Source organism: Pseudonaja textilis, chromosome 17 (assembly GCF_049901715.1).
Source record: "Pseudonaja textilis isolate UNSWEBS1 chromosome 17, rPseTex1.2, whole genome shotgun sequence".
Taxonomy (NCBI): Eukaryota; Metazoa; Chordata; class Lepidosauria; order Squamata; family Elapidae; genus Pseudonaja; species Pseudonaja textilis.
The window spans coordinates 6918131-6941656 of NC_142006.1; the positions used below are offsets into that span (position 1 = coordinate 6918131).

Here is a 23526-nt window from a genome sequence, read left to right on the forward strand (position 1 = left end):
CTTTTCCTTCCCCCATTTTTTTTTTTTGCAAGGGGGGTTGTCCCCCATTTTGGTCAGCAAATTTGTCTCCCCCTTCTGAGTGGTTTGCATCTAAAACTACACCATGTCTTTGTGGGTTTTCCAGCGTTAAAGTACCCCTGGACTGAAAAAACTTGGAATTTTGCATTTCGATTGCTGAGTTTCTGGATGGTTGCAGGGTTTTTCTCTCCTTCACACAGGGATCAGTCACTCAAAAGTTTGTGATAAGAACTGAGTTGTGTTCTTTGGGTCTGGTTTGCTCTTTGGCTCACTGGCTTGAGTTACCTGGAGCCATTTGGCATTACCTGTTTGTATGGACCAACAGAGAAACTGCTTTCCTTCAAAAGGGTCTATTTTCCAAATTTTGCAATGAACTTATCCATCTGTTTTAAAAAGAGGTTTTGTAAAGAGGTTTTGGCTGTGATGTGAAAATAGCATTTGCCTGCTGGGTCTCTTCCCAGGTTTGTACCGCGGTTGGAGAGGGAATTCTTAAAATCTCAGGGAAAGACGTAGCTGCTTTAAAGAGCTCTAGGTCGAGGTAGCTTTGCATCTCTGCGCAGTCCAAAATAATCTGAAATGTGCACGGTCTTGAAAATAACGCACAAGCGGTTTGCGATGGTGAGAATTGTGAGTAATGAGCCTCAAACATTTTTAACGGGGACTGTTAAATAAAAAGAATTTTTAATTTGGCAAGCTGAATTTGACATATTTGCAAAAAAAAACACCCCAAAACACAACAAACTGGAAGAGACAGTGCGTGATGTCCTTCCAGAAATGAGAAGTGAGAAGAGACTCAAATTCACCCAAGCCAATTGCGTTGCTAACGTAACTATTTTAAAAAAAGCTTTAAAAACACACACACACACACACACACACACACACACACTTGAGGTCATCCATCCTGCTAGTGAGTTATTTTAAAACTTTTGCTTTGGCCCACTAATTTGGGTTACTACCTGGCCAGTCTAGCTGCTCACCAGCTGATATTAGATCTGTCAAATCTGGGGCAGGAAATTGATTTGTGGCTTAAAGATTTTTTTATAAATGAGAATTATAGGAACTGGAGCCAAACTTTTGAATTATAGAATACTGATTAGAGGAGTCCTTGCTCCTGTCTGAGCTTGGTTGTTTTCTTGAGACGTTTTATTACCCCACTAGGTACCATCATCAGTGCTAGAAGGGAGAGAGAGAGCAAACCTCATTTCCACCATTGATGATGTTTCCTCCTCCTCCTCCTCCTCCTCCTCCTCCTCCTCCTCCTCCTCCTCCTCCTCCTCCCCTCCCTCCCTTCTTCTCCTATATTCCACACACTATTTCCTCTTAGCACTGATGATGTTACTTAGTTCGGTCATGAGATGTCTGTAAGAAAACAGCCAAGCTCAGAGAGCCCCTTATTTCAACCTTGACCTACAAGATATTCACCTTTATCGATAAAGATGATCATTGCTGTAGGGCCAAGGAAGGGAAGTGTGATTTGTGGCTGCGAGAAGCAAATTGTCTTAATGATCACACAGATTGCTGGACTTACAGTCACAACCGAGCCTCAAAACGTCTTTTGCTAACAAAAGACAAGTGAGCTTCTCCCAGTTTTAGGACCTTATTATTAAGTGAGCGACACGGTTGTTAAGTGAATCTGGCTTCTTCATTGACTACACACACATACACACAAAAGGCAGCACCAAATTCCATTTTTCAACCCATCTCAACACAGCCAAAGGAATAAAAGCTTAGGAAAAACAACAACAATAAAAATCCACTTGCCTTCACTTGGTCATAAGTGCGAGGACCAATCCTATGTAACTTTTTAAAAAAACGTCGTCTTAACTTCGAAACGAAGTTCACTCTCAGTGCATGGTTGCAAGTCAAGGGCTACCTACCAAAGGTTGCTTAGCAAGGTTAGCTTTGACTTTTTTTTGCCCTGCAAATTCTTGAAATTCTGAAACCCCCGAAACTCCTCTTCTTTTCAACAGTTGCTTTATTTTGCCCTCCCACCTTACCCAAAAAACCCACAAAAAAACGAGCAAAGAATGGGGAAAAAAAGAGCTCTGCTTTCTGCCCCCAGAAAAGCTGTTCAGTTTTGGTGTCTCAACCTGGCTACGCGCCACTGCGAACTCGTGTGGGCTGGCTGGCTGTTTCCCTTGGAATCGTCAAGAAAAGAAAAAAAAAACATGATACGAAAAGATTGTAAATACGATTTGTTGGCGAAAAGGGCCCAGTAGGGAAGGTGAGAAAACAGGCTGTCGTTCAATTCCTCGAGGTTCATCAGCGCCAACCAACCGGCAGAAACTTCTCCCAAAGACCATCTGCTGAGATGGGAGCAAGCAAATTGGAAGGAGTCCTTGACGTACGACCGCAGTTCAGCCCAAAGCGGTTGTTAAGAGAGCTTTGCACCATTTTGCAAGCTTCCTCCCCCCACACCCCGCCCATCGATGTTAAGCAAATCATGCGGCCGTTAAGCAAACCGATTGACGTTACTTTGTCGGAAGCCGGCTGGGAAGGTTGCAAAGATCACGTGACCGCAGGACAATGCAACAGGCATAAGTACATGCCAGTTGCCAAGCACCCAAACTTTGATCACGTGAACACAGAAAGGCGGCAAGGGTCATAAACGTAAAAAAAATCAGTCGTAATTCACTATTTCAGTGCCGTTGTAACGTCGAGCGTTCCTGCTAAATGAATGCTTGTAAGTTGAGGTCTACCTGTGTTTTGGGGCAAATCAATACTGGAAGCCACGCAGAAATGTAAGTAAGCATTGACTATTTCACCAGCCCTCCAAAATAAGTCTTATCAGCTGATTTTTTTCCCATCTGGGGTTGGTGTTTTGAATGGCAACATTTGCCTCTTGAATTTCATCTAAACAACAACACAAAAGTACCCCCAGAATTGGTATAAAGGGGGCAGAGTAGCCCCCTTCCCCATCAGCGAATCCGTCTAGCCCAGGGAACAGACAATTTGACAGACCAGGAAAGAGAGAGAGAGATTTTCTTGTGACCACTCCAAGTTTATTTCCTGCAAGATATTAGCCATCAATTATAGCTTTTATTCAATCTCCTTGCTATTTTTATAACATCTAGGACAATGTTCCATTTGCCAAAGCAGCTGCATAATTCAGAGGTTCAGAATTATGCCAAAATGATGGTTATAACTGTGAACTCGCTCAATCCATAAACGGTGGTTTGCTATTTTCTAAAAAAAAACCTTCCCTTTGCTGTGCTAATAACACTTTGCTAGCTGTGGATTGATTTGGCGTCACCTCTGGGTGTGTTCACACAACAGCCTTACCTGAATCTGTTAACTGGTTCATTCACCTAGCAGGCAAGGCTCAGATAGCGGTTGGCATCTTGTGGGAATCCAGTGTGTTGGGTTAGCCCATCTTTCCATAGCTAAGTGAAGTGTGTTCTGCAAAGGAATTGTCCCTTATGTACAGCTAGACTTTAAAGTTGGCCTAACTCATTTTATGTTATTTGAGTAGCTTCATCGCCTTCCTCTTCTTGGCCTGTCCAACCTGGAAATGAGTTTCTTGTGCACCAGAATTGAGTTTGGGTGGAGAAAAATATTGATCATGAAACTTTCTGGCACAAAAAAAATCCAAGGTTTAAACCACCGTGGGGTATAGCTGGGAAAGAGGTTTTTTTGGGGGACATCTGGAGATCTTTAGTGGAAGACGGTGAATGCCACGTGTGACTTGTAGAAGGGACCTTCCTAGGTCATTTTTCCACCAGAGATCAGAAAGTTATCGAGCCTTTAAATCGAGGGATTGAATTCGTTGGGTGGACAACCCATAACTCTGTAGATCAACGACTTTCGGTACCTGTTAACTCTTGATTATCCTAATTGGGACTCCACCATTTTGGAAGTTCCTCCACCCCAATCAGAGACGGCCGATTTTGTTACCTTTTGCACGTCTTCTGTTGATTTGGGCGGATTCTCTTCTGTCAATTCCGTTCTCTGAAAGCCACCACGAACTGCTTCCATTAAATATTTAATTGCCTCTGAAGACACCTTAATTGCAATTAGCTCTTCACCTGGAGAGCCGTTTGCAAGAGAATTGGCCACTGTAAAGGATGGATTGGGGTGAGAGAGCTGGAAACTTTCAATCTAAGTTCCTTATCCCTGAGACATGCACGTTTTTGCCAGACAAAAACCTTGTCAGCTGAGCACAGTCACACAAACTTATTCTCTGTTTACTCAGCAAGTTATATGCATTTAATACTGCTGGATACCTATATACCTTCGGTTAATTAGCTGGACACGCTAACGTTAATTTAAAGCAATAAGCTGATTCTTAATGAAACTATTTTGGGGGAATCTCTTGATACACAAAAATCATAAGCTAAACAAATTGGCTGGTTTCCAGGTACACATTCACTGGCAAAAAGTCAACCACACGGAAGCTAACTACCCTTCTTGTGGTTTGGTGCACGTTCAGTATATCAGAAAATTGGACTTTTGAAATCTGTCTTGCGAATCCTCAAAAGACATTTTTGTTCCCTCTTGCAAAAGCAGCTTTTCATTTTTGATTGCAGCCTCAAGGTGCTCCCGGACATCTCATTAGGCATGTTGGCAAAATTAATTATATGAAATGAGACCCTTGGAGTCTTCCTTTAACTAGATTTACCGAGATGGACGTGAGAGGGATATAAGAATTCCAGCAGCTGAATTATTCTCAATTTAAAACCATTTGATTCCTCCAGTTCATCAGACGGAAGGGGAACAATTTTATTTTATTTTTACTGACAACTGATTAAATTGCATTTTGGCTGTTGATGGCAGCACCTCCACACAGCAATCTTTTTGTTTTCCTTTGCTTTGGAGTGGATTTTACTACTGGAAATGAGATGGAGGAGATTGCTACTATTGTGTTATGTCATTTCACTTTCTCCTCAGCTGCTCCCAAAGTAACATTTATTTGATTGATGTGAGTCAGGACTGTTGAGAGTAGGGCAGTATGCAAGTTTTAAAGCCAGATGTTCAGACTGGATTCGGCGTTCTTTGTCCACCTATTGAGTCCTTCCAAGGACCTGGGATAGGCAGATGTTGTGGTTTGTTGGTGTTTAAAGGTATCTTTGCAGGATGTCAGCTGTTCTGAGTCAAGCTGCCAGTTGCAATTGACTGAGAGTGCTGTTGTCAATGCCAATGGTGTTGAAATGCTCAGATAATACATTACTATTATTATGGTTCATCACACAACCTGAAGTTTAGGCTGGATTTGGCACTTTGTCCATCAACAGTATCTAATCCTGAGGATCTCAGGCAAATGTGGATGTTTGTTGGTGTTCAAGATACCATGGCAGAATATAAGTTGGTCCCAATTATCACCATAAGTCAAGGACTACCTGTATGTAGAATTTTTTTGGTTCTCTCTGAGGAATCATCCAGGACTTCATAGGAGTTAAAATCTGAAGCTGGAATGGGTGACTCATTTCTTGTTTCTCACCGTTGGCCCTTTTTAATGTTTAACTGGAACAGTGGGAAGTTTTAAACCATTAAACCATTACAGCAGAGCCAAGGGGAAACCTGAATATATTTGAAAATGCATCTGGAAAGGACAGGGCTGCTGTGTTCATATTAGCCTTCTGAATTATAAATTTGCAACTGGCCTTATTTGATTGCAAGTCTGCTTTGATTTTTTTTTTTGAGAAAGACACCTATGCAATTGCCCCAGAGGTTTTTTGTGCCAGAGTGGATCACAGGCTAAATATTTAGTTCCCAGGCTGGTAATGTTTGACTGGAAAGCTTAAAATATTTTTCTTTGATTTAGACCAGAGAGGAAAGAAGGAGGGAGAGAGAGGAGAGAAGGAGGGAGGGAGAGAGACAGAGAGAGACAGAGACAGAGAGAGAAAGAGAAGACAAAGAGAGAGAGACACACACACACAGACAGAGAAACAAAGAGGGGGGAGAGAAACAGACAGACAGACACAGAGAGAGAGACACACAGAGAAACATGAAGAGAGAGAAACACAGAGAGACACAGAGAGAGAGAGGGAGAGAGAGAGACACACACACAGAGAGATAGAGAGAGACAGATAGAAACAGACACACACAGAGAGAGAGAGACAGATAGAAACAGACACACAGAGAGAGACAGACAGAGAGAGAGAGACAGAGAAAGATGGGGAGAGACAGACACAGAGAGAAAATAGGTATTTAGTGTGTCACTTTTTTTGAAATTCAAAAAAAGCATGCAAATTTGGCATCTTGCAAAAGTCGTGCATCGATAATTAGCTTGTTCCTTTTCCAGCTTTGCAGCAAAATCTTGGCAGGCCGGCCGTTGCCGTATTTTTGGGTTGCTGCCTCAGCTGCGGGAGACAGAGCCAGATTTTTTTCCCCCCCAAGCACAAAGTCCCACTTTGATAAACTTATTTAAAGTTTCCAAATCCCGATGAACATATTTCAACTGAAGCGAAACAGTGAAGGTTGAGACCGGGCTAAGTTCACAAGGTGCGCAGTCCAAGCTACGGCATGCTATATCTTTTTTTTTTCCAATCCAGATAGTCTTCGACTTACAACAATTTGTTTAGGGGCTTGGATTCAAGCGGTCCCCCCTTTGCGAATTTCTCAGCTGGCTTCCAAGCAAAAGGCAATGGGGCGAAGCCAGATTTGCTTCATGACCATGCGGTTCACTTAACAACGGAAGTGATTTGCTTCGCTGCAGCAGCAAAAAAAAATATTAAAAGCTTATAAAATGGAATAAACGCGAGGACTTTCTGCAGCCCTTCCCAATCCATACCTCTCTGTCCCCAAAATACTAAGTTGGCTCATTTTTTTCAAAGCTGACATTCGATTAAAAAAAAAAAGAACTAACATAGTTAGTTCGCGCTAGCCACCTCTGGCCGAAGTTGGCTTCGAATAAGACTGCAAGCAGGGAAAGCATTGAAAATACTGTGACGCCTCTAAAACAGAACCAGAACACTGTAGAGTCTCTTTCTGTATTTTCTTTTCTTCTTTTTTTTTTTTGTTTAATGGAAAGAAAATACATCCATTTTCTTTTTTCCAGCGAATCTTGCGATCGATTCCTTAATTCAATTTCTGTTCTCAAAAGAGCTGTGCCCATTTGCAAAATCACCCCAGATCAATTCAGACGTCTGGAACACCCTGATGTTGGCTTCCGATAGCGGGAACCTCTGTAGGGTGACGCCATTCACAGTCCTTGAATTACAACCACCGTGGAGCCCAAACTTTCCATTGCTAACCCGGACAGTTGTTAAGTGAACCTTCTCCATTTTCTTTCAACCTTTCTCGCCAGAGTTGTTAAGTGAACCAGCGCAGTGGTGAAGTTAGTCACACGGGTTGTTCAGCGAATCTGGATTTCCCGTTGATGTGGCTTGTCGGAAGGACGCCAAGGGCATAACCCTGGGATCCTGCAACCATCATAAATATGAGCCGGTTGCCAAGCATCTGAATTTTAATTGCGTGACCATGAGGATGCTGCAACAGTCATGCAAAAATGGTGCTAAGTTACATTTTTCTGTCCTGTTGTAACTTTGAATGAATGAATGAATGAATGAATGAATGAATGAATGAATGAATTGTCATGCCCCTGTCGGAGTCTGAATCTGAGGAGGAAGCCGAACAGCTGACAGGGAGTGGGAGTGTGGCTCCGTTGACTGTGGAGGAAACTGGGGAAGGGCAAAGTCCGGCTGGGCAGAGCAGGGAAGAGGTAGAACAAGGGAGAAGGAGTTCAGAGGAAGACCCAGGCCCACCCCTCTTCATCCTAGGGCACGCAGGGAGGAAACAGAGAAGAGAGCAACGTGGGTTGCATGGCTTACGGGGGAGGAAAGGGCCCTGATTCCCTTCATTAGCTGCAACTGGGAACACAGTGTATAAAAAAGGCAAGCTGCGTGCAGCAGGCTGTTGGGAGCAAATGTTACTTATCTTGTGTCGCCGTGGCTTATCTGTGTTCCTGCTGTCTTCCCAACTGTGTTGAGTTTTGCCGTGCTTTCAAGCCTGAAATTCTTACTCCTGCCCTGCCAACCCCCCGCCCCCAAAGCCTTGTACGGCTAGAGTCCCAATTTATATCCTTTGTGCTCAGAAATATTTAATATTCCCGCTGTACATTTATTAGGAATTGATAGCACCGAAGATGGAAATATTTTGCTGTTCGCAAACGATCTTTGCTAATTGATGGAGTGAACAAGGGCTCCAAGGGAGAGCAATTATGTTTCTGATGAAATATGTGAATAAGAGAAGAGTTTAAGGCTTTGGAAAACTCAACTGAAGTGCATGAATGTACCAAGTTGTCCATAAATACTTCTTTTTTTTTCCTCTCTCTCTCTCTCTCTCTTTTTCAGTCACAGAGAAAGAAGTCCAGCAATGGTGAGTGTTCAGTGTTATTTCAGATGCTAAGAATTATTGAACATTTGTACTTATACAAACCAGTGGGTTGGAACCACAATGCCCATAGTTCCTTCTGGAAATGGGACTCCCTGTGAAAAGCTACAGCAGTCCAATTGCAAGCAGACTTCGAAAGCTTGAAATCCACACACCTTCAGACTAATCTAGGTGGAGAAACACTGTCTAAAAGTCACAGAAAAGCCGAACTGGGATTAAAAATGGTGCTGCTGGTTTTCTTGGAGTCTTAGGGTAATACAAAAAAAAAAAGAATCAAGTGTACCCATTTATCTTTCTGATTGCAGGTATAAAGGCTTTATTAAGGACTGCCCAAGTGGACAGTTGGACGCAGCTGGATTTCAGAAAATCTACAAGCAATTTTTCCCGTTTGGTGACCCAACCAAGTTTGCAACGTTTGTTTTTAATGTCTTTGATGAAAACAAAGTGAGTTTGCTTTCCTTCCCACCTTCCTTCCTTCCTCTCTCCCTCCCTTCCTTCCCATAACATATTATCTGATTCCTCCTTCCTTCTTTCCTTCCTTCCTTCCTTCCTTCCTTCCTTCCTTCCTTCCTTCCTTCCTTCCTTCCTTCCTTCCTTCCTTCCTATAAATCTTAATTTCTTTGTGGCCAAAATATATTTCCCTCGAGCAATATTTTCACAGAAATAGGACCGAGGAAAAGGGAATATTAAGCGAGGCAGGCGTTATGCCCAATTCTCCAACATTTTTGCCATGAAATCGTTAAGTGAATCACACGGTCATTAAATGAACGACCCCATTGACTTTGTTTGTTGCAAGCTGGCTGGGAAAGGTCCCACATGGCAAGTGTCTAAATTACAACCACAGAACTGTGAGGACTCTGTGTTGGTCATAACCACAAGGACTGAGTTACTGTGTTGGTCCTAACTGCGAGATCCGAGTTCCTCATTTTTGTGCCATTGTAACCCCCAACATTCTCTAAACAACTGGTCATACATAGAGGACCACTTGTAATTGCACTTTAAACAGCTTTTCCCCAAGTGGGATCTCAACGTCGGCCTTTTTCTTTTCTCTTCTCAGGATGGAAGAATTGAGTTTTCCGAATTTATCCAGGCCCTTTCAGTCACTTCCCGAGGGACTCTGGATGAAAAACTGCGGTGTAAGCAAGCTGGTGTTAATTTATTTATTTGTATCCTGATCGGACAACCAGAGTTTGTCCAGAATGATATAGTGTCTCCTGCTTGAGCCAAGGGCTGGACTAGAAGACCTCCAAGGTCCTTTCCAACTCTGTTATACTATATTCTGCATAGCTGATAAATTGTGGGAGAGATTTTTGGCCGGGCCTTTTCTGACAAGTCTCCATTCTTGAAGGCTTATCTCTTTCCTTGCTGATCGCTTTCTCTTTTCCCCTCTGCGTTTCAGGGGCCTTTAAACTGTATGACCTGGATAATGACGGCTACATCACAAGAAATGAGATGCTGGACATTGTAGATGCTATTTACCAGATGGTGGTGAGTATATGTGATGACCTGAGGCGTGGCAAGAAATAGCAAAGTCACAAAAGTAGATAAATTCCCTTTCGTGCCTCCAACTTGGACCCCAATGTCCAATTATCCTCGGCTGGAGAACAAGCTCTTCCAAAAACAGTCCGCGAAGGGAAGAAATGCAATCTGAACCCAAAGTAAAGATAATTAGAAATAAAAAAAAGCTCGACACAAACCACGCTGAAGTAATTAACACGACAGGCCAGGATGATAAATTGCAGACTTCCAAAAAATAATAAAGCACCCACAGTTGGGAGGACGCCAAAACCCAGATAAGGCTCAACCAAGATAATCCACGCTTTGCTTCTAGCAAGGAGCTGTGTGCAAATGCCCCACTTATATCCTGTTCTCCCAGCTGCAACCAATGAAAGGGATCAGGGCTTTTTCCTCTCCCGGAAGCCATGTTGCTCCCTTCTCTGTTCCTCCCTGCATGCCCTAGGATGAAGAGGGGGTGGGCCTGGGTCTTCCTCTGAATGCCCAGCCAGACTGTGCCCTTCCCCTGTATCTTCCACAACCAATGGAGCCACACTCCCACTCCCTGTCAGCTGTTCAATCCCCCGCTCAGAATCAGACTCCAACAAGGGCATGACAGTATAGGACCACAGTTAGTTACCTCTGTAACGAGACCCAGTTGCAGGAAGTGGCAGGGTTCTCTCTTGCCTTCAGATGACCGGGGGTCTTGGCCTAACACAGAGAGGTCTCCAAACGTAGCAACTTTTAAGACTTACCATACCAAGCGCACCCCCAACCTGGTTTGTGTTGGGTAGGTTCTCTAGCATCTTCATAGGTTTTATTGAGTCCACCAGAGTCTGTAGGACAGCATGGAAGCGGGTTGGGTGTCTCCAGGGCTGTGCCATCTTCACTTTCTTTGACCAGGGTAACACGGTGGAGCTACCAGAAGAGGAAAACACCCCAGAGAAGAGAGTGGACAGGATTTTTGCCATGATGGACAAAGTGAGTCTTTTTCCTCCCATCTTAATTTGGCTATCGGCAGAAGGAGACCAAGGGGAGTCCCCATTTTGCTTCATACGAAGCCCTATTCCTAAGAGGGAGAGTTGAAGGCCACCCGAGCTAGAAGTTTCCAAGGTTGAAAAACCTCAGGTGCTGAACCCAGAAAGCAGGTGGCTTTGAGTTCTAGTCCTTCCATTTGGCAGGAAATCTGGCTGGGTGATGTTGAGCCAGTCACTCATTCTCCGCCTAACCTACCTCACAGGGTTGTTGGGGTTTAGAAAGTAGGATGCAGATGTATATTAAATATATTTGCTGCCTTGAGTTGACCAAATATATCTGTCTGTTTATATGCACAGATAGGGTAGGTAGGTAGGTTAGGTAGGTAGGCAGGAGACACAACAGACAGACAGACAGACAGACAGAGACAGAAGAGGATAGGATAGATGATGGATGGATGGATGGATGATTGATGGAATGGATGGATGGATGAATGGATAGATAGATGACATAGGTGATAGATATAGATGATAGATAGATGATATAAATGATAGATAGATGATAGATAGATGATATAGATATGATATAGATAGATGATGGATGATATAGATGATAGATAGATATAGGTGATAGATATAGATTATAGATAGATGATATAGATGATAGATAGATAGATGATAGAAACACACACACACACACATATATTAGATTGAGAGAGAAAGAGAAAGAAACAACTAGCTAGCTAGAGACACAGACAGATAGATGAGTGGGTGGAGAGACAGAGAGAAATAAATAAATATAACAATATTAACACACACAAGTGATTTAATCTTGTGGGTTGACTCTTCTTTTCAGTCCTTGTTCATTGGTCTCATCACCTGATCAGTGGGTTACCTCACTAATTCAGCAGCTTGTGAAGGCAACCTGCCTCCCCTAACCCCTGAGTCTCCTTTTCTTCCAGAACGCTGACGGGAAATTAACCTTGCAGGAGTTCCAGGAAGGCTCTAAAGCCGACCCCTCCATCGTCCAGGCACTTTCTCTCTACGACGGGCTGGTATAGTCCCACAATCTAGGCTTTGGTGAGCATCCAAGTCTCCAGCACGGGAGACGAAAATATCCTGGATTTTGCAATACATTGCAGTGTAACAAGATAAGAACAGGAGGAGGGGAAAACCCAGCAAATGCTGCATGTATTGAAACGAGAAGGGGAATAAATAATTGGTTGCGCCTGGCAGGGACGGACTCAATGCTCCCTTCCAAATTTGATTCTAACTTAGGTTGCATCATTCATTCATTCATTCATTCATTCATTCATTCATTCATTCAATATTTCCCTCTTTCCCTCCCTCCCATTCTCCTTCCTTCCTTCCATCCTCCTTCCCTTCCCTCCCTCCCTTCCTTTTTTCCTCCCTCCCTCCCTTCCATAGCCTATTATCTGATTCCTTCCTTCCTTCCATACAGCCTTCTTTCCCTCCCTCCCTCATTCATTCATTTTATATTTCCTTCCCTCCTTCCCAGTCTCCTTCCTTCCTTCCATTCATCCTTCTTCCGCTCGCTCCCTCCCTCCCTTCCTTCCCATAGCATATTATCTGATTCCTTCCTTCCTTCCTTCCTTCCTTCCTTCCTTCCTTCCTTCCTTCCTTCCTTCCTTCCTTCCTTCCTTCCTTCCTTCCTTCCTTCCTTCCTTCCTTCCTTCCTTCCTTCCTTCCTTTTATACAGCCATCCTTCCCTCCCTCCCTCATTTGTTCATTCGTTTATTCAATTTTTATGGCTGCCATCTCAAACCAGGTGAGTAAAAGACCAAATCGTAGAAACACACTTCTAAAATGATCCTAAAGCCAGGACATGAATTCTATAAATATATAAAATGGTAACATCCATCAAATCAAAGAAGCTTCAGGCTTTTCATCTGCCTTTCCTTCCTTTCCTCTTCTCTTTTCCAGACGCACCGAGAAGCCCTCCTTCCAGTGACATCCAGCTGCCTACTCCAAAAAGACCCTCATCCGACAGTTACTCTTCCGTTACTCGTGAGCAAGGGGCGCCTTCCAAGTCCGACCTCAGCCTCAAAACCCTTTTCTGCTTGGAATCGTCCCCATCAGCCGAGCAACTGCTTTGATTACCATTTCTTTTCTTTTTTAAGGAAAAAGAGAAAGACAGACGAAGGAAGGGCAGGGGTGGGAATCCTTGATGGCATGGAGATGGTTCTCGCACATGTTTCCCCTTCCCCTCCTTTGCTTTTTGTCTGGAATGAACTTGAGATTTCATATTTCTTCCTGGGGGGTGGCGTTGGGATGGAAGAGACTCGAGAGGCGACTGATTAAATCAGATTGGAAAAGCAGCAAGGGGTGGGGGGGAAGAAGTACAGGGGGAGGGTCAAGGGCTTCAGCAAAAAAAAAAAAAACACAACGAATCAAAATCGGTTTGAAAACTTCATTTTCTCCATAACATCTGGACTTGCTGCAATTTTCATCGCTCGAGGTAGCGGGAGGGGGGGCAGGTCTGCATCTACGAAGCCCCTTGTTATGTTCCGAGCGATGCTCCTTTGGATATGATTTGCTTGTGTGTGTGTGTGTGTGTGTGTGTGTGTTTGTTTCTCTTTGCCTATTTATTGGACCGCTTTCCTAAATGAGGTTGTCGGGCCCAAGGATCAAACGCTGAAAATGGAGTGGAGAAATTGAACCTGGAATCACGCACACACACATACACGGCAGCCTGGCTGAAGTCGAAGGGGGGTGAATTCCGCCCCCTCCCCTGTTTTTTTAAAATGTCTTTGTCTTTTTTGTTGCTGTCGTTGTCGTCTTTGTTTTGTCCATCACACCTGTTCTGTGATGCTTCACTTTGGGAGTGGGAGGCGGGTGGGTGGGAGGTCCTTGCATCCTCGCCTTGCTTTTCAAGAGCTTCAATGCTCCAATCTCACAAACTTCCATGCCTGCACATTAAAAGAAAAAAAGGAGAAAAAAAATAATAAAAAGGAACATTTATTTCTTATTTCTTTTCTTTTTTTGAACACGCGGGAAACTCTTGCAAAAGAGAACTCGGACCTTTTCAATAGACAAGGCTTTTCGGAGGCGTTTCTAATTTTTTTTAGAAATAAAATTTTTCCCTATGGAAATAAATACAACACAGTGATTATTAAACCGAGTTCTCGATTTACGATTTGGACTGGAATATCCCATTGTTAAGCAAGGTGGACATTAAGGTGTCTTCTCTCTCTTTTTGGTATAAAAACAAAAGTGAAAGTAAAAAAAAAAACCTAACAAAAAGCCTCTTAATTCATTTCTCCAAAACTGCTAACAATAACCAAATGCCCCTGTTGGAAGTAGATAGCAAAAGGAGCTTCACATCAAGCACATGCTGCCCCCTTGTGGCTCAGCTGGGTCCTGCATCCCCATAGCCAATCATTCATCGTACACTCAGCTTCCAAACCCAAACTCTGGTTTTGGCTAAAATCCTTTCTCGAAGCATCAAGTATTCCAGCTGGGACCCTAGTTATGACCTGACAGGGCCAAATTCCAGCCAAAAAACCTGGAATGAGGCCTGACAGGTCTGGAAAAAAAAAAGAGAGCGTCCAGTGTGCTCAGACCTTTTCACCTCATGCAGGTGACCTGTCTGTTGCAATGAGACCTTTATCTCTTCCTGACAGGCCACAAGTTGTAGACCCGTCAAGAGGCCTGCCAAATTCTCCTCACCTGGCTGCTGTGCCCGATGGTGCAAGAGTTAAAACGATAACTAGGGCAGGAGGGTTCCCCCCCCGCCACCCCCCCTTGGCGGTGGTTCAACTGGCTTAATTTGGCCCCAAAGCTATTGGCAAGGGTTGAATAACTCAAATCCAGCCAGGATGGTGACTAGAAGACTAGAAGAAGCGGTGCTTGCTGGAGTTGGACTCTGCCCATCCTGGCTCCTCCTTTGGAGAGGGTTATATATTCTGGGAAGGCTCGGAGCACTGAGATTTGGTGGGGAGATCCCTGGCTTTAACCTGCAGCTGATTATTATTATTTTTGCAGGCGACAACGGTAAGTGACATTGCAAGAAAGGGGTGTGTGTGCGGGAGAATCCTTTAACAAAGTTTTGAAGATTTGCAAAAAAAACCCCAAAAACTTCTAAAGAAGATCGGAAGAATTTTAAAGAGGATTTGGGAAAAAGAAGGAATGTCTGATTTAGGGAGTTTGATGATTAGAAAGAAGAGAGTACGAGAAGAAGGAAGCCACACTATAAATAAAATATAAATGCATGCACGAAGGATGAAAAGAAACTTTATACATCTTTTTTTGGAGATAAGATAGATTAGAAAAAGAAGAGCATTCCAATGTAATTTTAGAAAGAGATTAAAATGTAATTATGAAGAAAAGCAGCATCCACAACCTTGTATATTTGTTCCTTTTTTCCGTTTTTCTTCCTCTTTTTTTTTCTTTTCTTGCTCCTTTTTCCTTTCTTTTTCTTTGCTCTTCCTCACTTCGTAATAGTTTTCCCACTTGGAGTTTCAATTTGTATCTTTTTTTTCTTTCTCTTCCTCTTTTTTTATTTCCTATGGCCTTACTTATCCCTTTCCCTCCCTTTGTTTTTCTCCTTTTCGGCACCAGTTGAATAAAACTCTCTTGGTGATTTGAAAGAGATTGAAACTGGTAGAACAAAAGGGAAAGCCGAAAATTCTCTGTGCGGAGAGTTTTAAACGGGGCCACAACAGCCCTTTGCCCAGAATAAATAAATAAATTCGCTCTTTTGTACAAGGGGAACTGAAAGTACAAACTGGGATTGTTTAAAGGAGCCAGTGGACAAATCTTCATTTTGGATGGTGCCAGCCTTGCTCTGTGCAAGCTGGACATTTGAAAAAACCTCCATGGGAAAAATATCACAACCTTTTTGACCCCTGAATTAGGTCAGGCTGTATAACAGGATCGATCTCTTCAGTCGATTCTATCGATCGGTTTAAACACCTGAAGGCAGGACAAGAAGCAATAGAATTAATCAAAGAGAAAAGCAACTTAGAACTAAAGAGAAATTTCCTGACTTTTGGAACGATCAATCCTTGGGGTGTCTTGCCTCCAGAAATTGTGGGAGCTCCATCACGGGAGGTTTTCAAAAATATCCTGGATAACCATTTGACCAGGAGGGTATAGCCTCTCCTGCTTGCATAAGGGGTTGGACTAGAAGACCTCCAAGGTCCCTTCCAACTCTTATTATTCTGTTCAAATGGGGGGAAACTTGCTTAACAACTCTTTCGCTTAGCAATTGACATTTTGGGATCAATTGTCATAAGGAGGGCACAACCTGTATGTGCAGATTAACTGCACTTGGGTGGCGGTGTGGAAATTATACACAGGGTGCGCAGGTTGATGAATTACAACTCCCATCAGCCCCAGCGAGGATGAGAGGTTCTGGAAGTTGGGTTAGAAGGAAGGAGCCCATTCCTGAAGCTGGGAAGGAAGCTCATGTTGAACCTTGTGGTGGGGAGTTCCGTGGGCTCAAGGCCTACGTTGGTGCCAATATTTAGTTCTCCAGTCTTTCTGATAGGGCTGTTACAGCTGGATAAATTGTTCTCTGGATAATGGTTGTCCTTGATTCATATCCACTATTGGAAGCAGAATTCCCATCGCTAAGCAAAGTGTTAAGTGAGCCATGCTTATTATTATTATTATTATTATTATTATTATTATTATTATTATTATTATTATTATTATTTTTATTATATAAAGACTTTGGAGTTCTTACATCGAATGGGCTAAGCGCCAGAGCTCACTGCAACATTGCAAAAAAAGGCTTTAAGAGTTGTCAGTCTGATCTTACGAAGCTTCTCCTCTGGTAATACTGATTTGCAAACTAGGGCGTACACAACCTTTGCTAGACCAACACTTGAATACAGCTCCACTGTCTGGAATCCGCACTGTATATCAGACATCAATACAATTGAGCGAGTCCAGAAGTATTTTACAAGAAGAGTACTACACTCCTCTGTTCGCAACAGAATACCCTACACCACCAGACGTGAGATTCTAGGCTTAGACAACCTTGAACTACACTGCCTACAGTTGGACTTAAGCATAGTACATAAAATCATATGTTTCAATGTCTTACCAGTTAATGACTATTTCAGCTTTAACCACAACAACACAAGAGCACACAACAGATACAAACTAAATGTAAACCGCTCCAAACTTGATTGCAGGAAGTACGATTCAAGCAACAGAGGGGGTCCATGTCTGGAGCTCACTACTTGACTCTGTTGTTGCATCCTCTAACCCCCACTCCTTTACCCTCAAACTAACCTCTATCGACCTCACCCCATTCTTAAGAGGGGTGTGCATAAGCGCACCATCGTGTCTTACCGTCCCTGTCTTATTGTCCCCAATTAGTTTCTATGTCATGTATTTAAACTTATGTGTATGCTTATTTCTATTATACTGTAAGCATTTGACAAAATAAATCAATAAATTATTATGATTATTATAGACTCAATGTCTCAGTCCAAAGGCCTTGTGATTCTGGCGTACAGTGGTGGCTTGGATACGTCCTGCATCCTGGTTTGGCTGAAAGAACAAGGTTATGATGTCATCGCTTACCTGGTAAGACAATTTTTCAAGGACTCCAAATCAGTGTTATTCAAACTTGGCAACTTTTAAGACGGGTGGACTTCAACTCCCAGCATTCCAAACACGCCGGATGGGGCATTCTGGAAGTTGAAGTCCACCCATCTTAAAGTTGCCAAGTTTAAGAGATACAGCAATGGCTTGATTGTGAAAGTTGCAAGGGACCACAGGTAGAAATTCAACCGGTGTAAGTCTTTCCTCACAAGCGATAGACCCGTCAGCCACAAACTGGAAGCAGGAATCTCCATTTCAGCCTCTCGGGGTTCAAACGTGATCGGTTGGCACCTAATTAGCCAGCAGCATGGCTGGCAATGATGGGATTTGACATCCAATCCGGCTACAAGGTTTTGGGGAAAGCAAAAATAGTCTTTAATGAAATATAAATTTCATTTTAAAGACCTGGGATCCTTTTAATTGAACATACACACAGAAATCCAGGATCTGAGAATAAATATCCATGATGAAAAGAAGTTGCAAGCCAGAAAGTTTCAAAGGAATTTCAAGAATGAAGAATCATCCCCCCGAAAAAAAAAAAAAAAAGGTCACTTTATTTATCGAGACAAGGTTCAGGCTGTCTTATGACGAGTCCTGCTTTACTTAGCAGAGAACTTTACACCTTTGGACTTATTTTTTCCCCTTATTTGTTATTTGGACTTATTTTTATTGCCACAGAGGGACAAATACTGCCACTTCCTCCCTTGCAGGAATATTGTCTAAACGGCTGAGCTGGAGGTCCTGAACACCTGCTTAGCCAGGGAATGGTTTCAGAGGAGACATCTGGGTTGGGTTCTCTCACTCTCTCCTTCCCTTCCCTTCCTCCTCTTCTCCTCTCCTTCCCTTCGTCTCTTCCCTTACTTTTTACCCCGCAGAGATGGGAAATGGCTCTGCCCTTCCAGAATTTAGCAACCCTCTTTTCCAGGGTGTGCTGAGATAACCCCCAAATTAGGGATAATGAGACCCCTTTATACAATTAAGGATTTGGTGCCTTGGTTCCTTTGAAAAACACACAAAAAAGCAGATTTCCTTCTAGAAATTATTTTCTATTATTTTTCCCCTTAAATATTTTCCAGGCCAACATTGGACAAGATGAAAACTTTGAAAAGGCGAGAATGAAAGCTCTCTCTCTGGGTGCCAAGAAAGTGAGTTTTGCTTGCTACACTTAGCCCCGGTTGGCTTAATCATGGTGTGCTGAAAGAATCATGGTTCATTAAAATATACATGAACATCAGTCCTTCTTCCAGGAGTTGTAGAGAGGTTTTTAAGAAGAGATTGGAGAGCCATTTTTGACTGGAATGGGACAGGGGCTCCTGCTTGAGCAAGGGGTTGGACTAGATGACCTCCAAGGTCACTTTCCAACCCTGTTGTTGTGTGTGTTCCACATTCTGGATTTCAGGTTTACATTGAAGACCTCCGCAGAGAATTTGTTGAAGAGTTTATTTGGCCATCTGTCCAAGCTGGGGCTCTCTACGAGGACCGGTATCTCCTTGGCACATCCTTGGCTCGGCCGTGTATCGCCCAGAAGCAGATGGAAATTGCCTTGAGAGAGGAGGCCGAATTCGTTTCTCATGGAGCTACAGGCAAGGTGGGATGAGCCGAGATGCTGGTTTAATGAGGGTGGGATCCATGACGGTCGCTGAACTTGGTTGTTTTCTTGCAGACGTTTCATGGCCCAAACTAGGGAACTTCATCAGTGCTAGAAGGGAGTGGGGTGTAAGGAGGAAGAGGAGGAGAAATAGAAGAAGGAGAATGAATACGAGGTTGAGCACTGATGATGTTACCTAGTTGGGTAATGAAACATCTGCAAGAAAACCATGAAGCTCAGAGGGCACCAAGGACTCCTCATTTCAACCCTGAGCTACAAAATATTCTCCTTTATTGGTGATGTTTTCAATTGTTCCTCTGTTAATCTTCTCCGTGGATTTTACTTTGATGATATTCATGACAAAACCATGCTGGAATCTGGACCGAGGGAAGAAGGTCTATCTCTGTTTATAGGAAGATAGAACCAAAATTTGCATGCAACACAAATTTGAGTTTCCAACTTGAGTAAACTTAGCCAAGGTCTTGGGATAAGGCCTTGTTGGATTTTGTCCCTCTGAGTAATTCTAAATAATTCTGGACAGCGCTTGTTAAAAATTAGCTAAAGTGAGTTTAGTAGGTAGGATTTTCCTAAAGTAGCTGACAAGCTTAATTGCAGAGGGTTGGATTGCTTTGAGTATCACAAATTCCTGATTGGCAACGAATATTTAAGTTCTCTTGATGCCTTACACAATGGAGCAACAGGCAGAAGTCATAATTCTATATTTTATTTTTTTATTTTTTTTAAATCATATTTGTATTAATTTTCCATTACTACAACATAAAATATCATGTTTTCAACAGCGCTTTTGACATTATACATGTTTTCAACTTACATATCTTAACACATTGTATTTACTTTTATCTAATATTGATTAATGACTTTTTCTATAATTATTATTCTTTGTATATTTACAAGTTTAGTTTTTTAAGGCTTCTTACTATAATTCTATATTTTATTTCTTCTTCTATTTTCCTTTTTAGTATTATTTTTCCTTTGATTTTTTTTTTAAATCTGATTCTAAAATTTTAATTAAAAACAAAACCTGGCCATTACAATAGTTACTCCTGCTGTTAGAAAAACAGTACATTTACACAGGCTTGTAGAAATGTATGGCACACATTGCACCACAAGAGGGCAGCAAAGACTTACTTTTATCAAGATTCCTGCCCTCTGCTGCATCTTTCAAAATTTTTAAAATTTTTGCTTCTTTATAGCCCAGAAGGGGCGGGCAGAGAAAGATTGCAGAATCAGGCTTTCTAAAACGAAAAGAGGCGACGGGAGGGCTGATTTTGCTCCTATACAGTTGCATGCACACCCACACAACATGCACACACATATATTAAGTGATTTCGGTCATCAGCATGTGCTTAATTAATGTTAAACGTTTAAGGTACAGTCTAGTCTTCAGCCAAAAATTGACCCTAGCTGACATCAGCTGTAGTTCAATACTTCTCAATATTTCCTAGAAGCGAAAGACATATTTCAGAACGTTTAAGCCAAGGCCACGCTGAGTGAATTCAACTCCACTCGGCCTTAAACATACTTAAAATATGCCTTTTGCCTTCAAAGAAATGTTCTCTTGGCTCTTTTTCTGAAAGCTGCAAGCCCCTGGAAACATTTTTCCATTCAAGTAAGCTTGACTTGCAGGCAAATGGGTTGAGAGGCAGTCACCCCTTCAACGTAATCTGAGCCCCCAAAGCTTCTTGGTCCCTGATCCGCGCTGCCCATTTCTTAAATGCACCATCTGTGTGAGGCTCCCTGACTGAGAAGCAGATGGGAGAAGGAAACTGGGTTAGATGTTGGCTCCAGAGAGTCTTCCTCCATCGCCACCTCTTGGGGGCTCCTGCAAGCCACGATCATCTCGGTTGCTCTCAGCGCTCACTTGAATCTGAAGAAAGAGTGAAGGGGCTGGTTACCACTGTTCAAAAAAAGATGTTAAGAGTGCAGAGAAGAGCAACAAAGGGATTGGATGCTAAAACATACAAAGAATGGTTGCAGGAACTGGGTATGTTTAGTTTGATGAAAAGAAGGACTAAAGGGGACATGATAGCAGTGTTCCAGTATTTGAGGGGCTGCCCCAACGAAGAGGGAGTCAAGCTATTCCCCAAAGCCCCCGAAGGCAGGACAAGAAGCAACGGATGGTAACTTATAAAGGAGAGAAGCGACCTAGAACTAAGGAGAAATTTCATGACAAGTTAGAAAAATTAATCAGTGAAATGAATGCAGTGCCTCCAGGATTTTTGGTGCTCCAACACTGGAGGCTTTTAAGAAAAGACTGGACAGCCACTTGTGTAAAATGGTATAGGGCAAGTTTAAGACTTGTGGACTTCAACTCCCAGAATTCTCGAGCTAACATGATTGGAGGAGGAATTCTGGGAGTTGAACTCCACAAGTCTAAAGCTGTCAAGTTTGAAGACCCCTGTGCTACAGTATCTATCCCCCATCTCCATATCTATCTATCTATCTATCTAGTCTGTCTAGTCTGTCTGTCTGGCGCCCCTCCCCCAATGTGGTTAAAACGCAGAGCACACAGATGGGCCCAAATCCTGATCATCTCACCTGGCGACAGCCATAAGTATGAGGAATCGGGTTGTCAGTTCCTTTCACACGCACCCCTTCCATGTTATAAATCGAGGACTTCCTGTATTGGTTAGATGGGAGGCAACCAGGTGATTCCGGCATGGAATACAAACAAAAAACGACCTAGAGATTTTTCCCAAACGGAAGCTATCGTGAACCATTTCCATTGGGCAAAACTGATTTGCAAATTTTGCAGAATCCTTTTATCCTCACCATCTTCTTCTCCCTTTTAGGGCAACGATCAGATTCGGTTTGAGCTGACCTACTTCGCTCTCTCTCCTCGGATCAAGGTAAAGCTCATTTTTTGTGTGCGTTGCACGACGCACAACACAAGTCCCCTTCGGTCCCACCAAGCCTCCCCCTTCCGAGGGGCAGCTTTGAGGCGGCTGCGACCAGCCCCTGGACTTCAAGTTACACACGGACCCCTCTCAAATTTAAAAGCTTATTTTATCTTCCTGGAATCGGCGATTGGATTAAAGCGGGGAACATATCAAAGCAGGAGCCACCACAGGCCATTTAAATCTCCACTTTAATCCCTCTAAACAAAGGTGATTCCAAGGTGGGGTTACTTTTTTTTTTTTTTCATCCTGCCCAGAGCAAAATTCTGCTTTAATTGACCTAAAAAGGGTCAATTAAAATAGCACAGTGACTTAGCAAAAGTTAGGGTGTATTATTATTATTATTATTGTTGTTGTTGTTGATTAGCTAGTAGTTGTTTTTATTTTTTAAATGGTTTCAGATTGAATTATTTTAAATTCCTTGGACAGAACTGGATGAGGTTTCATCCTCCATTCAGAATTTTTGCAAGTGTTTTTGCGAGCTTTGGTCAAACTCCAATCACTGCAGCTTAGGAAAACAAACTCAGAACAAGGAGAAACATGCAAAGACATATAATATAAACGTTAATTAATTAAACTATATTCTCCTAAAATTTTCGTGTCTGTAACCTTTAACTGGGCGAAAAGGTGCAGCATAGGGCAAAACTTTCTGAGCTCCAAGGTACTGTAATCCTCCCTCCCTCTGTCCCCCCTTCCTTCCTTCCTTCCTTCCTTCCTTCCTTCCTTCCTTCCTTCCTTCCTTCCTTCCTCCCTCCTCCCTCCCTCCCTCCCTCCCTGTCCAATGTTCAAAACCAGTCATAACCCTTAAAGAGCAGAGCTGAGAATTTCTTCCTTCCCGGCCTGATGCCTTCTCCATTCTCCACCTGCACCAAACTGGTTTTTGGTTAGTGCCATAACAAACTTTATTTCCACGGTATCTGCAGATCCTTGCGCCATGGAGAATGCCCGAATTTTATACCCGCTTCCAAGGACGGAGTGACCTCATGGAGTATGCTAAGGTACCAGAATTGTAATCCTGACCTTTTTTCATGCTTTCTGGTTCTTCTACCCTTTCTTCATAGACCACAAGCTGGTAGCGACCACAGCCTTCGCCTGAGCATCGTAACTATTTCCTAGAATCGTTCTTTGTAGTTGATGGTTGGCTTTCCAAGTAGTCCTTGACTTATGACTGGCCATTTAGCGACCGTTCAAAGTTACAACGGACACCCCTTCCTTCCTTCCTTCCTTCCTTCCTTCCTTCCTTCCTTCCTTCCTTCCTTCCTTCCTTCTCTCTCTCTCTCCCTCCCTTTCGTTCCTCCTCCTCTCCTTCCTTCCTTCTTTCCTTCTTTCCTCTTATTCTCATCTCCTTCCTTCCTCTTTTCCTCCCTCCCTTCCTTCTTTCCTTCTTCCTTCCCTCCTTCCCTCCCTCCCTTCCTCTCATTCTCATCTCTTTCCTCCCTCCATCCCTCTCTTTCTTTCCTCCTCCCCTTCCTTCCTTCCTTCCTTCCTTCCTTCCTTCCCTCCCTCCTTTCTTTTCCTCCTCCCCTCCCTTCCCTCCCTCCTTTCTCCTCCTCCTCCCTTCCTTCTTTCCTCCCTCCCCCTTCATTTCCTCCTCCTCCTCCCCCCCCTCCCTCCTCTCCTCTCC

The 23526-nt window shown here is 43.1% G+C and overlaps 2 protein-coding genes across 2 annotated transcripts in view; both read left to right on the forward strand.

The window, feature by feature from the left end:
- Nucleotides 1–13756, forward strand: part of NCS1 (neuronal calcium sensor 1) — a 19634-nt gene extending 5878 nt beyond the window's left edge. The window contains exons 3-9 of the mRNA XM_026712176.2: nucleotides 8310–8334; nucleotides 8655–8793; nucleotides 9407–9485; nucleotides 9749–9837; nucleotides 10747–10824; nucleotides 11780–11897; nucleotides 12762–13756. Of these exons, the coding sequence (XP_026567961.1) occupies nucleotides 8310–8334; nucleotides 8655–8793; nucleotides 9407–9485; nucleotides 9749–9837; nucleotides 10747–10824; nucleotides 11780–11878 (509 nt within the window). The 3' untranslated portion in view covers nucleotides 11879–11897; nucleotides 12762–13756. The remainder of the gene's footprint in view (nucleotides 1–8309; nucleotides 8335–8654; nucleotides 8794–9406; nucleotides 9486–9748; nucleotides 9838–10746; nucleotides 10825–11779; nucleotides 11898–12761) is intronic.
- Nucleotides 13757–14500: 744 nt separating this feature from the next.
- ASS1 (argininosuccinate synthase 1) overlaps nucleotides 14501–23526 on the forward strand; it is a 38580-nt gene continuing 29554 nt past the window's right edge. The window contains exons 1-6 of the mRNA XM_026712440.2: nucleotides 14501–14831; nucleotides 17266–17378; nucleotides 18473–18541; nucleotides 18796–18984; nucleotides 21798–21854; nucleotides 22826–22900. Of these exons, the coding sequence (XP_026568225.2) occupies nucleotides 14657–14831; nucleotides 17266–17378; nucleotides 18473–18541; nucleotides 18796–18984; nucleotides 21798–21854; nucleotides 22826–22900 (678 nt within the window). The 5' untranslated portion in view covers nucleotides 14501–14656. The remainder of the gene's footprint in view (nucleotides 14832–17265; nucleotides 17379–18472; nucleotides 18542–18795; nucleotides 18985–21797; nucleotides 21855–22825; nucleotides 22901–23526) is intronic.